The sequence below is a fragment of the Dipodomys merriami genome, unplaced genomic scaffold (assembly GCF_024711535.1).
Source record: "Dipodomys merriami isolate MVZ:Mamm:240054 unplaced genomic scaffold, mDipMer1.0.p SCAF_7, whole genome shotgun sequence".
Lineage (NCBI taxonomy): Eukaryota > Metazoa > Chordata > Mammalia > Rodentia > Heteromyidae > Dipodomys > Dipodomys merriami.
In genome coordinates, this window is record NW_027206290.1 from 66728773 (window position 1) to 66746311 (window position 17539).

Here is a 17539-nt window from a genome sequence, read left to right on the forward strand (position 1 = left end):
GTGTGCGCACACGCCCTCATGAGTACATGAGCATCAATCTTGGGACTTGAACTCAGGATATGGTTCTGTCCTTGACCTTTTTGTTCACTTCCAGCTTTTTGGTAGTTAACTGGAGATAAGAATCTCCTGGACTTTCCTGCCCAGGTTGGCTTTGAACCACAAATCCTCAGATCTCAGCCTCCTGAGTTGCTATGATTATAGTCATGAACCACTAGCACCTAGCTGCAGAGATTCTTATTGTGCCACATAGCAATGTTCTGGTAATGAGGGACCATGTACATGAAGGAAAAATGTGCCTGAAAGAGGATCACTTAGGATTTTTCTGATCCTTTCTAGTGATTAAATACAGTTAAAACCATAGAGGCTTTTCATTATATTACAGTTGCCTACAGGGTTCCTCACAGGTATTTGCTGGATAGGTTTGTAGCCTGAGGAAAGTAGGTCAAGTCCACATAGAATCAGAGCAATGATAAAATGAGCATGCATGTTTCTGCAAACTTGCAGCCATTGCTAAACCAGGTGTGACTATGCTGCTACACTAACTAGTGTAAATGAATCTCCTAAACAGAAAGAGGGGGTAAATCTAAACAAAAAAGGGATATGCTGCAGGATTTCATTTATATAAGTTCTAGAACAAGCAAAACTAATCTGCAAAGGGAAAACAAATTAGTGATTCTGGATTTGGGAAGGAGAGAGATTGGCAAGGTATAGGAAAACTTTGGGAAGATTAAAGGCGTGGCTTAGGTGGTTGAACACCAGTGGTAGAACACCAGCCAGTGAGCAAGTGTCAGATATTGAGTTCAAGTCCTAGTCTCTGACAAAAAAAAAAAAAAAAGAAAAAAAAGACAACTTTGGGGAAATGTAGCTCTGGTATACACAACTAGCAAAACTCATCCATGTATACAGTTCAATCATTGCATTGATTTTTTTTCCTTTTTGTTCATGGGGCTTGAACTCTGGGCCTGGGCACTGTCCCTCAACTCTTCAGCTCAAGGTGAGTCCTCTACCACTTGAGCCACAGCACCTCTTCTGGTTTCTTGGTGGTCAATTGTAGGTAAGAGTCTCATGGATTTTACTGCCGGGGCTGGCTTTGAACGGCGACCCTCAGATCTCAGCCTCCTGAGTAGCTAGGATTACAGGCGTGAGCCACCGGTACCGGGCTCAAACCTTTAAGATATGGAACGGATGATGTTGAGACCAAGCTGGAAAGGACTCCTCACTCCCGGGAGTCTGGCTTTGCACAACTCTGATTGCGCCCTTCTGCACCTGACGGCCTCCCATGGTGGGGGGGGGGCATCTAGCCTGAACAGGGGAGCCATCTGGATGCTCCCCGAGGCGCCCCCACCGCAGGGACAGAGAGGCCTGACCCCGGAGACTTGTGGGTGGGGGGTCCTCGGAGGACGCGGTCTGACCTGAGCCGCCTCGGCCTCCCGCCACCATCTCGCTACCGTCCTCAGCGAGCTTTTCCCGCGGTCCCCGCGGCATCCTCAACCTCGGTGGCCTTCGCGGGGACGCGGGCTGGATTCCTGCCTCCGCCCAGCGCAGCCAGCTCGGCCCCCTCGACGGCGGCGGCGACCGGAGGGTCTTCCCGGCTCCCCGGCCGGGTTCGGGCGGGATCACCGGGGGAGGCGGCGCGCCGGAGAGGCCAGAGGGTAGGAGGCGGCGGGCTGGCGTGGGTCGGCCCTGGTCCAGACGGGGCGGAGCGAGCAGCTTGCAGCCTGTGCTTAGTTAGCTGTGCTTAGTTAGCTCCCCGCTATGGGCCGGGAGTCCTGGAGATCTCGGGGGTTGCTAGCGGCGGTGGTGATGCTGCTGCTGCTGCCGCCGCTTCCCCCGCGGCTATGGCCGGGCGCCCGGGCACTTCCAGGTGAGGACGCGCGCCGAGGCGCGCCTGTAGGGGCGGGTGAGAGAGGGTGTTGAGCTGCAGGCTTCAAAACCCTGGGGCTGCCACGGCTAGGAAGGGAGGACAGGGCTTGGGGAGGGTTGAGGTGGCATCGGGCCCACTTGCCCACATCCTGGGCAAAGCAGAAGGGCAAGATCCTTCCTCCTTCCGCAGCTGCCAAGTACCCAGCCCTCTCCTCCAGGAAGGCCCCCAACTCTAGTCCACTCCTGCCTCCAACCCCCACCTCATGCTCTGCCTTCAGGACTCCCTGTCCTCTCCTCCCCTGCCCTGAGCAGGGTGTATATTGTTTATAGAGTTGCCTTGTTTGGTGAGACTCACAAGGACCTCTCCAAACAGAAGGTGCCTGTCTGACAGTGCTTCGGGAAGCCCGTGTCTGTCTCTTCCCCTATGTCAGGGCTCTTAACCTCTCTAAGAGGGCCAGAGGACTCTCCAGCTCCTGTACAGCAAGTACAGAAAGAAGGCAATGGGTAGGAAGGACTGGGCTGGGGGAAAGGGTCCTCACTCACAGCTTGGTGCTGGGAGACCCCCCCCCCCCCACCTCCATGAGCTTCTGCCCTATTCCATCCAGCAAGGGGAGAGAGACAGCGGTCTTGCTTTTGGGGACCAATCTCTAGGCATTCCACTGCTAGGACTCTGAAAGCTCCAGACTTGAGGCAAGGGATTGTGAGTGATGGGATCCCCAAAGGGAGAAGGGCTCCATAGTCTGCAGCTCAGACTGGTTCCCTCTATTCACTCCCGTACAACTTACATGTTGCTCTTCTTCACAGCCCAGTGGCCAGCAAGGGAGCAGAGAGTGTGCACATCTGTCCACACACCGCGCCTCAGGCCCTGGGGCAGTGAAGCCTCTAGGGCTGAGGGATCCTCCCTGATTGTCCCCCTCTCCAGGTCCCTCAGCTTCTATTCCAAAGTGGCAGCTCCTCACCCCCCAATCTAACTGATAGCAATTGGTTCATCAATGAAGGAGGGCATGGGCCTTGAGGAAGGGGGTTCCAGGAGCAGCTGCCATTCCTGGTCTTTGAAGCCTGAGGTCTGAGGAGGAGATGGAGGAGGAGGAGCAAGGGGGAGGAGTTGGGATGTTGCCACCAGAGGAGAGATCAGCCAGAACACAGGGCTGGGAAAGGGGGGGGGGGGAGGGAGGGAGCCATGTGTTTTAGGAGCTGACCCTCCCCCCACCAGCCCAGGCTGAGTGGCAGAGGGTGGGAGGGCTAGCTTTGGGCTCTGGGTACCTGGCTCCCTGGGGCCTGTTGGGGGTGGGGAGGCAGGAACATTCCAGGGGAGCATTCCAGGCTCCCTCTGAGCAATGCTTGGCTTCAGGCTTCCTCCTTAGAGCCCCTTTTGGTACCAACTCCCTCCCCCATTCTCGGCACAGAGGCTCTGTCCCCTAGCTTCCCCTCATTTTGAAGACAAAAGGAGGGCGCCAGGGTTCCCAGGGACCCTGCCACCACCATCAAGTCCCTAAGGAGAGTGCTGAGCAAGGTGGACCTCTGGAGACATCTGGCTGTTGCTTTTCTCAGATGGTGGGGGAGACACAGGCAGCCTCGAGCCACAGATCTCTCACACTAAAGGCATTTGCTGCCCAGCCTAAAAATACCCAGGCCTGCCTCCTCCTTCCCTTCCCCTCTACACGGTGGGCCTTGGTCTCTTCCTCATGACCTCTGACCCTAAGCCTATCCCTCACCCCTCAAAGATCAAGCAGATCCTAAATCCCCAGCCAAGTTGTTCCTTCCCAGGCTCCTCTGTCTCCTGCCACCTCTGTGGTGGCTCTTCCATTCCAAGGATGCCCCATGGCTGTCTGTCCTGCAGACGGAGCCCATGAAGATGGATGTGCCCTTTTGGGCTTCCCCTTCTCCCAGTTCCTTGGGTGTCCCTCACTCTGTGCTCTGCCTTCACTCAAGGAAATGCCCCTGGAGAGCCCGTCACCCCCTACTGGGTCCTGGATGGTCCATCCTGGCATGCAGTCACCCTGGAAGAGCCGGTTAGTATCTCTACCCTGTCCCCGGCAGGGCCCCCATGGTTTCCAAACCCTCTGCACTTTGCACTTATAGAATAGCAGTTTTTCTGGGGTTCCCAGAACCAAGTCACTACTCTTGCAGGCCCCACCCCACCAGGCAGGCGGGGCCCGAAACAGCTAGATAGGAGAGCCTACACACATGGAAGTCATTTTCAGCTTCTTCCTCTTCTTCTTGGATTACTCCAAGCCTCCACCCCCACTCGTAGAGACGAGTCCAGAGTTAGAGGCTTGAAGCTCTAAGAAGACACCAAAATATCTTCCTTTGACTTGTCTGGAACGCATGGCCCTGTGGGCACACTGCTGTCCCTCCCAGGCCCAGCCGTTCAAATGCCTGCAAATACAAAGCTTATGGTCTTGTGACAATAGTCACTCTTGTGGCGTCCCTAGCGGCAAGCCCACACCATTTTGTACCTCCCTCCAGCCTCCTGCCAACTCTGCCTATCACATTCTTCTAGAATAACCACATCCCAGATGTTGGTGTCACCACATCTGTGTTGCAAACCAAGAAGCCAATAGCTTCTTGGTGCTCATTTTACAAAGGGGCAAACTGAAGCTCAAAGACATTGGATCATGGTCACACAGCTCTTTGAGTCGAGAAGCTTGAGACCTGCTAAGGTCTGAAAAACTTTCTATCACTGGCCACCCCTCACTCAAGACTGGGGAGTATTCAGTTCTGAGTTTCTAGGCCAGAGTGGACAGTCCCTCTGCCCATGCTCAGGGGGGAGGAAGTCAGGCCAGTGCAATTGCAAAGATGGGGGGCGGGTTTCCCCAGAGCTCCCTTCACTGCCTTCACTGCCCCCCTCCCCCCTCCCCTTACTTCCCCTCCTTCCTCCTCCCTCCCCACCCCCAGCAGCTTCTCCCCTCAACTGGTCAGACACACAGTGCTGGCCCACACTTTGAGACCTTTTTTGACACCTCCAATAAAAGGGAGGGCGGAGCAAATACTGGGGTCACCAGGCCTGTGCCTGCGCTGACCCCACCCCTGCTTTGCCTACTTCTGGTCTCCGCTCTAGGAAGCCTGTGAGGACAGGACAGGGCAGGAGGCTGTGCTCTGGTAGACAGATATCCTCTCCTAAAGCCAAGGGTGCACTTACACTGCAGGGTGGGGGTAGGGCACATCGTGGGGGCGGGTAGGGATACCAAGAAGCCCAGAAGTGAAGGCAGCAGGGGCTACAGACAGGGACCTTGAGTGTGGCTTTCTATCTGGACCACTGCCTTTGTCTTATACAAACTCTTTCTCCAATGAAGCCAGTGGCATTCCAGCCATATGAGCTCATGTTAGGGCCTTGTGGGGTCCATGGCTAGGGAAGTGAGAGCTGTCTGCTCCCCACCTGCAGAGGATGCCCCCTCCCTTCCCCAGGCCTTTGAGCCCCTTGGCCAGGGTCCCAGCACAGTGCATTTTGAGAGAAAAGGGGAGAGTCAGCCAGCAGGGTGGGGAAAACATTCCAAAGATACAGCAGCCCCCCAGGAATCTCCTGGGCTTGCTCCAATTCTGGGCCCCCAGCCAGGCTGTGTGAACAAGGGGGAAGATGGGATATCCTGTGGGGTGAAAGGGGCCAAAGGGGTGAGGAGGGGAGGAGAGGAGAAGCTGCCCAGCCCTCCTGATAGCTACCAAGAAAGCCAGCGCTCTCCCCTAGCTTGGGATGGGTGCCTGTTTACTTTGTGAGCCCAGAAGTGGGTGACTGCTGGAGGCTGTGGAGGATTTCAGATGGCACAGTTTGCCCAAATTAGAGGTAGAGAGTAAAGTCTGGATTCCACAGGGAATGAGAGGCAGCAAGCTACAGAAACAAGGAAATGTGGGTGCAGCTCATTGGTAAAGCACTTGGCTAACATGTCCAAGGCCCTGGGTTCAATCACCAGCACACAAACAAAAAGGCGCGCGCACACACACACACTCACACACACACACACACACAGCCTGATGCCAGGTGGCGTGTACCTGTAATCCTAGCAACTTAAGAGGCTGAGATCTGAGGATCGAAGTATGAAGCTGAAAAGTTTATGAGACTGTTTTTTTTTTTTTTTTTGGGAGGAGGGGTCCGGTTGTGGGGCCTGAACTCTGGGCCTGGGCGCTCGCTGTCCTTCAGCTCTTCAGCTCAAGGCTAGCGCTCTACCACTTGAGCCACAGCACCACTTCCGGCTTTTTTCTTTTTGCTTATGTGGTGCTGAGGAATCGAACCCAGGGCCTCATGCATGCAAGGCAAGCGCTCTACCACTGAGCCACCTTCCCAGCCCCAAGTTTATGAGACTCTTATCTCCAAAAACCACAAAAAAAGCTGGAAGTGGATCTGTGGCTCAAGTAGTAGTGCACTAGCCTTGAGTAAAAATGCTCAGGACAGCACCCAGGCCCTGAGGTCAAGCCCCAGGACCAGAATACACACACACACACACACACACACACACACACACACACACACACACACCCCTCCAGATAATACAGAACCCATGAGAGGGTCCTTACCCCCAAATACCCAGATACCCGTGGCTCCCACAATGTCCATATGACCCTTGTGTCCTCTGCATTTCATGCTCCAGAAAACAAGGAAGACCAAGAGCCCAGTAACTGTGAGCACATAAGGTACCTTTCTGGAGTTCATCTCTAGGGACGATGTGTGTGCTCCTGACAGGCTATGCACCTCCAATTGGCCGTTGTCATGACAATGAACATACTGAGTATGGGAATATCTTTCTTTGCTTTTACCTCACATCCATCCATGCCCTCCATGAACTTTCTCACTAGCCAGCTGCACATCCTACCAGCTCACGGGCAGGCAGGTGGACTGTAGGCCATTATCACAGCCTGTACTCCTTCTCAACCAGATCTTGACACTAGATGTGGGCATGTTGGTCTTGGAGGCTGAAGGCCAGGAGCTCCTGCTTGAACTGAAGAAGAATCAGTAAGTATCAGGTTGAGGAACCACCACTGGACGGAGAATGGACCATTTCTCGGGGGGGGGGGAAGTGGGGTAGGAGAATCAGTGCAGACCCCAGCAGGAGACTAATGGGGAGACTTAGAAGAAGTGCAGGTGACATGGAGAGTCATACCTGTCACATCTACTCCCAGCTGGCCCTCTTCAGGCTGAAGTGGACTGTAGAGGCTGCGTACACCCTTCTGTGGCCACATCTCTCCTCCCAACCCCAGGAGCAGCTTGGCAGCTGTGTATTCACCACCTAGTGGATATTCTTAAAATACATGCAGTCAAAAGGGAAACCTAGGAAATCTAGCCCCAGCACAGGCAAAGAGGGAAGAGAGGAAAAGAGAGAGGGAAGAGGTAAAAGGAGAGAGGGGAGAGAAGAGAAAGGCAGAGACTTATACAGGATTCCCACAGATAGGATGGCACTCCAGGAAGGGGCAAACTCACAGTGGGCACAAAGGTCAAAGCATCCATCCAGCAGTGGCAATTTGTCAACCCTACCTGGAATGTCTACACCTTCAGGTGAAGAGCATAGACAGAGAGATGAATTTGAGGAGTCCTAGTACATTAGGGAGTCCTAGGCATTGAGTTCTGAAGATCCTGAACATTCAGAGCCCAAGATATTGAGCAGGATAGTGCCTCGGACTGAGTGGGGTGGTTGTCAAGATGGAGTTATGGGGTCTTAGAACAGGTAGACTATAAAGGTGAGCAGGAGTAGGCGTGGGTAGGTGGGATTTTATTTTTCCTGGAAGCAGGGAGTGAGCATCACTAAAAACCAATGAGATGAAGCCTCTAAACTTGAGGGGGTCTAAAGGCCTCAGGAGATTTCAAGGAACTGGAATGGGAAGGGGTGGGGTGAGAGGGCTGACCAGATGGTCAAGAAGTTAGGCAGCAAGTAGGGGTTCTCAGGCTTTAGTCTCCTCCTTGGCTCCAAGTCTCACCTTCCCAGCATCTGCTGAGTCTGCCCCCCATCTTCCAGAATGCCTGCTGCAGACCTCAGGAACCACAAGACCTCCTCCTCTTCTCCCTTCCCCTCCTCCCTGGTACTTCCCATATGCCCATCTTCCACATCTAAGCCATCACAAAGGGTCCTTCCTCGCTTTTACCCTTCATCCTCTAGGTTTTCCTGAGCTGAACAATGCACAGCCTCTCCTGTATCCTTTCCTTAAGACATTTACAGGGTGCCTCACTCATACAGCTGCTCAATTAGCATTCAGGCAGGGAGGCAGGAAGGCCACCAGGAGCAGGAGGCAGGGCTAAACCAGTTGATTGGTAAAACACCTCTCCCAGCAGGCTGCTGGCCCCAGGATACACAGAAACCCACTACAGCCCCGATGGGCAGCCCGTGGTGCTGGTCCCTAACTACACGGTGAGATATTTCCTTGGGCTCTTGAGGACAGGGTGAGGGGTGTTGGGGATGCACCCTCTGTGGTGCATCACTGAAGTGCGCCCATTGTTCGCACCCTGTTCCCTAACTCCAATCTCTGAGAGGCTGGCCTTCTGCCCTCCAGAGTCAGCCCTGGCTGAGATTTGGGGCTGGGCTGCTTCCTCTACAGGATCATTGCCACTACTATGGGAGAGTGAAGGGCTACCAGGACTCCTGGGTAGTCCTCAGTGGCTGCTCTGGGATAAGGTGAGGTGTTTGGCGGAGGGGATGGGGCCTGAGGTAAGCGCCTTTCCCATCCATTCTGCATTCCTCTGTACCCTAGTGGCCTGATCATGCTCAGCAGCAATACCAGCTATTACCTGCTTCCCTGGCCACCTGGGGACTCCAAGGACTCCTCAACCCACATGATCTTCCGGACAGAGAGGCTGTTCATCTGGAAAGGGGCCTGTGGCTTCCGTGACAATCAGGGCAGGACCAGCCTTCCTCCAGCTCCCCATAACAGGGTCAGGGGCACAAATAGGGGTGGAGGTGGAAATGCACAGTCCCATATCCATAGTATTCCCAATCAGAAGAGACAGAAACACAGGCCCCACAGCAGGGCCACTTGTCCTGATCCTTTAACTCAGAAAAGGAGAAATAAGTTCTAGCAACAAGTCTCAAACTGTTGTCTCTGAGAACTGGGGTTGATGGCAGAACTCTACCCTAGCAGTCTGCCTCTCAGAGTTCCCATCTGTAACTTGCAGGAGAGGCGAGAGGCCCACCGTAAGAGCCCAATGTACCTGGAGCTGTACCTAGTGGCTGACCACACCCTGGTGAGGGAAGGCCGAAGGGACTGGTCGCGGCTGGGGGGAGTTTGCCTTGTCCCTCGCGCCTAGAATTCCTGCCTTCCTAGTTCATGATCCAACATCAGAACTTGAACCACACCAAACAGCGTCTCCTAGAGGTCGCCAATTACGTGGATCAGGTTGGGGATGGGGCAGAGAGGGGGATGGGGGTAGGGGAACGGGACAATGGCGCACAGGCGTACAGTAGGAAGGTGGGTTCCTGGCCCCAGCCCCGCTCCTCCCTGCCCTCAGATTCTCAGGACACTGGACATTCAGGTGGTGCTGACCGGCCTGGAAGTGTGGACAGAGCAGGACTACAGCCAAATCACACCGGACGCCAATGCCACGCTCTGGGCTTTCCTGCAGTGGCGCCGGGGGTTGTGGGCACGGAGGCCACATGATTCGGCACAGCTGCTCACGTGGGTGCCTCTGCCCTACGCGGGGGTGGGGTGGGCAGGGCGGCCCCGAACCCTGACCCCACCCCATCACCAGCGTTCTTCCTCAGGGGTCGCACTTTCCAGGGCACCACCGTGGGCCTGGCTCCGGTCGAGGGCATGTGCCAAGCCGAGAGCTCCGGAGGTGTGAGCATGGTAAATCTCTGTGGGGACTTGGGGCGGGAGTGGGGGAGGGAAGGGGCCGGGGCTCGCCGCCCCGCCGTGACACCCCCACCCTCCCAGGACCACTCGGAGCTCCCGATCGGCGCAGCTGCCACCGTGGCCCACGAGATCGGCCACAGCCTTGGCCTCAGCCACGACCCCGACGGCTGCTGCGTGGAGGCCACAGTGGCACAGGGCGGTTGCGTCATGGCGGCGGCCACCGGGTGCGCACAGAGAAGGGGCTTGGTTCCTTACCTGAGTTTCCTTGCTTAACCCTCAGTTCTCTTTTCTGTGAAAGGAGGATTCATAGGTACCTGTCCTTAGGGTCTTTTATGCGCCCGTCAGGGGAAAGATGTAGGTAAAATGGATTCTCAAGAGTGTGAAGGTGGAATCTAGATTGTAATGCCAGCTACTGGTAGGTAGAGATCGGGAGGAATCTGGTTCGAGGCCGGCCTAGTAGAAAGTGAGAGGCCGTCTCAAAACAAACAAACAGATGTGGAATGAGGTTCGAGGCCAGCCTTTGCAAAAAAATACAAGATCCTACCTAAATAAATAAGCCGGGCACCAGTGGCTCAGGCCTGTAATCCTAGCTACTCAGGAGGCTGAGATCTGAGGATCACGGTTCAAAGCCAGCCTGAGCAGGAAAGTCTGTGAGACTCTTATCTCCAATAAACCACCAGAAAACCGAAATGGCACTGTGGCTCAGGCGGTAGAGTGCTCGCCTTGAGCTGAAGAGTGCAGGGACAGTGCCCAGGTCCCGAGTTCAAGTCCCACGACCGACACCCCCCCCCCACGAAAACTTAGAAAGAAAAAGGTGATCCACGCAGGCCGACGCCCCCCCCCCGCAGGCCGACGCCCGCTCCCCTCCCCGCAGGCCGACCCCCCCCACCCCCGCAGGCCGACGCCCGCTCCCCTCCCCGCAGGCACCCTTTCCCGCGAGTGTTCAGCGCCTGCAGCCGCCGCCAGCTGCGCAGCTTCCTCCGCAAGGGGGGCGGCGCGTGCCTCTCGAACGCTCCGGGCCCCGGGGTTCCCGCGCCTCCGGCCCGCTGCGGGAACGGCTTCGTGGAGGCGGGTGAAGAGTGCGACTGCGGCCCGGACCAGGTTAGGTGGGCTCGCCCGCCCCTGGGGACGGAGAATGGACAACTCCCCACACACACACACGCTCGCTCCCTCCCCGGAAGTCTGGGGCGCTGCGCCCTCACCTGATCCTCACTCACCCTTCCGATGACAGAGGTGCCCGGACTCCTGCTGCTTCGCCCACAACTGCTCGCTGCGCGCGGGGGCGCGGTGCGCGCACGGGCTCTGCTGCGCGCGCTGCCTGGTGAGGACTGCCGGGCGACCCGGAACCGGCCGGCCGGCCGGTCTCGACTGGTGGGCGCCCTCTGGTTGCCCTCCTGGGTGCTGTCTCAATCTAAACGTGGGTCCTCCTGGCGCTCCCGCCGCCTCCTGCGTCCCCCTAAGCCCGGATCTCTCACTGTGCTTTGTCTGTCTGCTCTCCTCTAACCCGCGCAGCTGAAGCCGCCCGGAACGCTGTGCCGCCGGGCTGTGGGTGACTGTGACCTCCCCGAATTCTGCACGGGAGCCTCCCCTCATTGTCCTCCGGACATTTACCTACTGGACGGCTCGCCCTGCGCCGGGGGCCGCGGCTACTGTCGGGATGGCACGTGTCCCACTCTGGATCAGCAGTGTCAGCGGCTCTGGGGCCCTGGTGAGATGGCGCAGGGCTTTAGGGCTTGGGGGGGGAGGGAAGGGAGACGGAGTAGGGGATGGGGGAGCTGGGGTCACCGAGTCTGGTTCAGGCCTGCTTGGCCCTAGCCCCTCTTCTTCTCCCTCAGCCTCGCGCCCAGCACCACAGGCCTGTTTCCAAGTGGTAAACTCCGTGGGAGACACGCGTGGGAACTGTGGTCAGGACAGTGCGGGTGGCTTCTTGCCTTGTGCACCAAGGTGAGGGGGTGGAGTTGGGGGCAACCAACGCTGCAGAGTAGGTCAGGGTAAGGGGTACAGGCTTCAGGCTGACCACCCTCTATCTTCCTCCCCAGGGATGCCCAGTGTGGGAAACTGCAGTGCCAGGGTGGGGAGCAGAGCCCACTCGTGCCACACATGGTGCCCCTGGACTCTACGGTTCACCTAGAGGGCACGGAGATGGCTTGCCGTGGAGCCCTTGCACTCTCTGATGCGCAGCTGGACCTGTTTGATTTAGGCCTGGTAGAACCGGGCACCCAATGTGGACCTAGCATGGTGAGCCCTGCCCACCCAGTCCCTCCTGGTCCTTTGAGTCCCTCCAGGCCAAAGTGTCCCCTCTCACTGCCCTGTGAACACTCTACCCATAGATGTGCCAGGACAGGCGCTGCCAGAATGCAACTTTCCAGGAGCTGGAACACTGCCTGAGTACTTGCCACAACCATGGAGTGAGTACAGAAAGTCTGGAAGTGACCTTGGGGGGGATCCTTGAGCCCATGTGACCTTTCTTTCCTTCTCTTCTCTGCAGGTTTGCAATAGCAACCATAACTGCCACTGTGCTCAGGGCTGGGCGCCTCCCTTTTGTGACCAGCCAGGCTTTGGTGGCAGCGTGGACAGTGGCCCTATGCAGCCTGAAAGTGCGCCCATGAGGGACAGGCGGGCAGGATCTGGGGTGGTGATTGGTTCACCACTTAAAGCCCTGTTCTCCACAGAGCGCGACGCCTTCCTGCTGGCCTTGCTCCTCAGCTTCTTGCTGCCTCTGCTCCCTGGGGTTGGTCTGGCCTGGTGCTGCTACAGGCTCTCAGGACTTCCATTCCAGCCATGTTTCTGGGGCTGCAGGAGGAAGCCCATGGGCAGCCGGTAGGCTGAATATGCAGTCTGTGAGGGTGCTGGTCTCTCTTCCTGAGTTCACTCCTGTGATTCTTGCTTCTCGGAGCTGCACAGGCTTGCAGGGAACTGGATGGTGTCTTCAGCTTTGAACCTAGGTGCAGAGAGACCTGAGGCAGGGCAAAAACGGGACTGGGATGGCCTCCTAGGCAAGCCTAGATTGTAGCTCCTGTCCCCACCAACACTCAGAGCTTGGCCTTTCCCTCCCCCACTCCATCACTCCTCTCGTCCACTTCAACTTCTCCACAGGTGGTGCCTCATCCTTGACTTTGCTGGGTTTGGGTGGGTTCCCCAACCAGCTCCCAAGACAGTGGCGGCCTCTGTAGCCTGCTTCAGGAGTTTTGGGCCCTCTTTCACTTCCTATGCCCTAGTCACGGTCACCTCTTTCAAGTTTCCCTGGGACTGAGCGTGCATGTCTGTACTCCATACCACTGGTCAGCTGTGGTGCTGACAGTTCTTATGCCAAAGGATCACTCCCAACCCAACTTTCCCTGACCTGAGGGGAGTGTACATAGTGCTAAGGGTGTTTCCCCTAGAGCTACCTCTTCACTGTGACTCTGGGCGAGGGTGACAGCCTGGACTTGAGAGAGCTCCTGGTCAGCTGAGCTAGAAATGGGAGCAGAGGGCATCCAGGCAGGGGCAGGGAGCTGGCCAGGCCCCAGCTGCCAGCTGAGAGGGCCTTGGCACAGCTGAGGAATGATAAGGGGCTGAGGGCAGAGGAGAAAGGTGGGAGGAACTTGGGGTGTCACCATGGGAAGGGGAGGCTGCAGAGTGGTGGCAGCCGCATCCCATCTTTAACATGGGCTTTCAGGGCAGTGGAGACTGTGGCAATGTCAAAGGAAGTGGGGAGGTCTTGAGAGATGGGGGGGAGGGGGAAATGGCTTGGAGTGAAGCAGCAGGTAGCTAATGGCAAGGAATGTGGGCAGGCACAGCTCCTGCTGGGGCGGGGGGCACATCTAGGCATTCCAGCCTTAGGTAGGACCTGAGCAAGGCTCCATCAGGAAGGTTGGGAGCTTGGTGCCAAAGCTTGGGAGAAATGTCAGGGTTAGAGAGGGGAGGGGCAGGGTGTCCTGGAGGGCGCAGGTCTCAAGGAAAGCATGGACTCCAAAGACTCCTCCAGGAGGGGGCAGGAAGTGCAAGCCAAAGCAGAAGAGTAGAAGCTCAGCCAACACAGAACTTGGTTGGGTATCATGGTATGAAGAAGCAGACTCCTGGTACCCTGCTCAGAGTCACTCTTCCAAGCTCCTCATGGTTTAATCCCACTGCTTAGGTCCAACAATGGCCCACAAAGGGAGCACCTCCCAGGTGGAGTTCACACCATGGAGTTGGGCCCTACTGCAGCTGGAGAGCCCCAGCGCCTGGGTGAGTGAGGGACCAGGGGACATGAGGAGGGAAGTGAAGATGGAGTGTGTTTATTTGTGTCTGTCTGTCTGTGTGTGTGTGCGCACGTGCGCGCATGCACACATGCACACGCTAGCACTGGGGCTTTAAATCAGGGCCTAAGGGCTGTGCTTTAGCTTCATTTTGCCCAAAGCTGGTGCTTACCACTACAACCACAGCACCCCATGCAGCATTTTGGTGGTGAACTGGAGATAAGCATCTCAAACTTTTCTGCCTGAGGTGGCCTTGAACTTCCATTCCCAGGTGTAGCCTTCTGAGTAGCTAGCATTAGCTGGCACCCAACAAGGATGGTATCTTTCCCCCTGCCTCTTTTCTGCTGCACCCCTCTTCCCCCACTGTGTGCCCAGCTGTCTTGAGTTTCCTGTGTGATGCCCAAGCCCCAGGGCTCCTGCCAACTGTGTTCACAACACTCATCCTCCTTCATTGCCTCCAGAACTCAAGAATACGGCCAGATCCCAGCAGCCACCCTGAGAAGCCTGTAGCCATGTAGCCCTGCCTTCCTGTCCCCCAGGTAGGTGTGGCCCCTGAGCTCTTCCCTCTCATTGTGAAGCACCCCCTATTCAAGTCCCTGGGCTTGGGTTAGTCAATAAGCAAAAGAGAAAGTGTAGTCATGGATACAGATGCGGAAAGCCCTTGGGGCAGGGGAGGGAGGACTGTGGCTCTTCCCTGGTGACTGGTCCTCAGCTACTTGACTTGTAGCCCAGGACACCAGCCTTCAATGAGTGACCCCCTCCACCACCACCACCACTTCATTTTCAGCAGGTCAAGCCCAGAGGCCCGAATTCTGTCTGTGGGGAGAAGTATTTATAAAAGACAAGTGACCACCGAGAGCCACTCCAGGAACTTGGACTCTAAGGACAATGACCTGCAGCTTGGAAGAGTTATACCCCCAGTGGAGCTCTGTCACTCCTATTCCAGGACCCTAGAGTCATCAGAAGCTTACCCAGTGTGGTCTTTGGCTTTGAGGGCTGGGGCATTCTGGGTATACCCTCCAGCCTCAGAATGCATCCACAAAGGAGCAAAGGTCCCATGGCTCCCAACCCCCCATCAGGGGAGGGTGGGTCCCTGTGGGTACCTGAAGAGGCTGGGTCTCCTCTATGGGCGTCTTCCAGATGTAGTTGTGTAGAGGGCAGAGTCCTAAGGGTCCTAGGATTCAGGCTAAGTCTCTGCCCCGGATCTTGGTCCCTGCAAACAAATAAGGAAACAAGCAAAATCTTTGGGACCTTCTTTCTTGAGTCTCTTCTGGTTCTTTCCTATACCCTTGGACACTTCCTCAGCCCCCACCCCCTTCTCCAGCTCTCACCTGAGGTTGTGGGGGTATGGGTATGCTGCTGCAGCCTCCTTTGCTTGGGCATTACTCAACCTCCCTCCCTTCCATGGGAGGAGACAGTTGGTGACAGTTCAGAAAAGGCCACAGAGACGTTGGAAGAAAGTCATGCTGCTTGGGGTGGGGGTGTATCACTGTGATTCTTTTGTGGTGGTTGTTATAAATTAAAACTTTGGGGGCATCCTGAGGGTCACAACTGGTGGGTAGAGCTGCAAAAGCAGTCAAGACTTCACACAGGGGCTGGGAAGGTGGCTAAGTGGTAGAGCACTTGCCTTGCATGCCTGAGGCCCTGGGTTCGATTCCTTAGCACCACATAAAAAGAAAAAAGCCGAAAGTGGTGCTGTGGTTCAAGTGGTAAAGCGCTAGCCAGGACAGTGCCCAGGTCCAGAGTTCAGGCCCCACGACCGGACCCCCAAAAAAACAAAAACAAAAAAGACTTCACACAACTGTCTGACTAAGAGGGTGCCCTTCACCTTCTTCTCTTGTTCCTGTGGACATTCTTATTCTCTCATGACTTCTTGCAAGAGTCAAGTAGTTGTTGCAGTATAACAAACGACTCCAGATCTGAGGTGCTTAAAACAATATGCAGCAAAATCATATTCTAGTAGGTGGATAGAATTAGGGGAAGCTTTGCAGCCTACCACTCCTTCCATTGACAGCCAGAGAAGCCAGAGTCCCTACTCATCTATTTAAAACATCCAAATTAAAAGAAATCCCCAGGGCTGGGAATGTGGCTCAGTGGTAGAGTGCTTGCCTAGCATGCATGAAGCCCTGGGTTTGATTCCTCAAGACCATAGACACAGAAAAATCTAGAAGTGGTGCTGTGGCTCAAATGCTAGCCTTGAGCAAAAGAAAGGACAGTACCAAGACCCTGAATTCAAGTCCCAGGACTGGCAAAAAAAAAGTCCCCCAAATAGAGGTTTTTTGATTTTTTGTTTGTCAGTAATGGGGCTTCAACTCTAGGCTATCCCTGAGCGCTTTTGCTCAAGGCTAATGCTCTACCACTTTGAGCTACAGTGCCACTTACAGTTTTCTTGTAGTTAATTGGAGATAAGACTCTCACAGACTTTCCTGACTGGGCTGGCTTCAAACTGTGATCCTCAGATCTCAACCTCCTAAGTAGTCCAGATGACAGGTGTGCGCTACCAGTGCCTGGGAGGTTTTGTTTTTGTTTTTGAAGAGCTTGAGAAACTGCTCCCAATTGCCTCTATAATAGAAAAGAAAAACAAGAAGAAGAGTCAAAACAGTTAAAATAAATTAAGAGAAGGGTTGGGAAGGTGGCTCAGTGGTAGAGTGCTTGTCCTGCATGCATGAGGCCCTAGGTTCGATTCCTCAGCACCACATAAACAGAAAAAGTCAGAAGTGGTGCTATGGCTCAAGTGGTAGAGCGCTAGCCTTGAGCTGAAGATCTGAGGGACAGCGCCCAGGCCCAGAGTTCAGGCCCCACAACTGACCAAAAAAAAAAAAAAAAAAAAAAAAAATTAAGGGAAGAAGCAAAAAGAAAAAGAACATGTTTTGTTTTATTTTTTCTTGTACTACATCTTTTGATTCTTAGGTTTATTACAAAATAGTATAATTCTTGCCTCAGTGAAGTTTTAAAATTACAATGATATTGATAATATTAAAATAATAATGAATTATAAAACTAGATTGATTTTCCACTCTGTAGTCTCAGGTGAAGTAGTAATGAATAGCACATCATCACCTGCAAAATGGCAGTAAAAACATGTATTTACCTCTGGTATCAAGAGTTATTTACTAGCTGAGTGCTGGTGGCTCACACCTGTAATCCTAGCTACTTAGGAGACAGAGACCTGGAGGATTGTGTGGTTAGAAGTTAATATGGGCAGAGAAGTCTGTGAGACTCTTATTTTTTTTTTTTTTTTTTTTGTCGGTCATGGGGCTTGAACTCTGGGCCTGAACGCTGTCCCTCAGCTCTTCAGCTCAAGGCGAGTGCTCTACCACTTGAGCTACAGCACCACTTCTGGTTTTCTGGTGGTTTATTGGAGATAGGAGTCTCACGGTCTCTCCTGCCTGGGCTGGCTTTGAACCGCGATCCTCAGATCTCAGCCTCCTGAGTAGCTAGGATTACAGGCGTGAGCCACCAGCGCCCGGCTCTGTGAGACTCTTTTTTTTTTTTTTGTCGGTCGTGGGGCTTGAACTCTGGGCCTGGGCACTGTCCCTCAGCTCTTCAGCTCAAGGCGAGCGCTCTACCACTTAAGCTACAGCGCCACTTCCGGTTTTCTGGTGGTTTATTGGAGATAGGAGTCTCACGGTCTCTCCTGCCCGGGCTGGCTTTGAACCGCGATCCTCAGATCTCAGCCTCCTGAG

General features: G+C 55.0%; 1 protein-coding gene across 1 annotated transcript; it reads left to right on the forward strand.

Moving 5' to 3' along the window:
- Positions 1-1770: 1770 nt before the first annotated feature.
- On the forward strand, positions 1771-15440 carry Adam33 (ADAM metallopeptidase domain 33). Its single transcript, XM_070006870.1, has 22 exons — positions 1771-1864; positions 3796-3875; positions 6732-6808; positions 8117-8195; positions 8383-8459; positions 8536-8716; positions 8957-9025; positions 9106-9177; positions 9290-9456; positions 9543-9627; positions 9715-9857; positions 10557-10734; positions 10865-10954; positions 11146-11341; positions 11469-11577; positions 11673-11871; positions 11964-12041; positions 12122-12230; positions 12306-12453; positions 13751-13842; positions 14315-14392; positions 14641-15440. The coding sequence occupies exons 1-21, from the start codon at positions 1804-1806 to the stop codon at positions 14350-14352; spliced, it is 2328 nt and encodes a 775-aa protein (XP_069862971.1). The 5' UTR covers positions 1771-1803; the 3' UTR covers positions 14353-14392; positions 14641-15440.
- Positions 15441-17539: the final 2099 nt, after the last annotated feature.

What these genes read in the sequence shown, in the direction of transcription:
- Adam33 (XM_070006870.1), top strand. Translation starts at nt 1,804, where the DNA reads ATGCTGCTGCTGCTGCCGCCGCTTCCCCCGCGGCTATGGCCGGGCGCC. An exon ending in CTCCAGCTCCCCATAACAGG is followed by an intron (nt 8,717 to 8,956) that starts GTCAGGGGCACA and finishes TGTAACTTGCAG; the next exon opens with GAGAGGCGAGAGGCCCACCG. An exon ending in TGGCCCTATGCAGCCTGAAA is followed by an intron (nt 12,231 to 12,305) that starts GTGCGCCCATGA and finishes TGTTCTCCACAG; the next exon opens with AGCGCGACGCCTTCCTGCTG.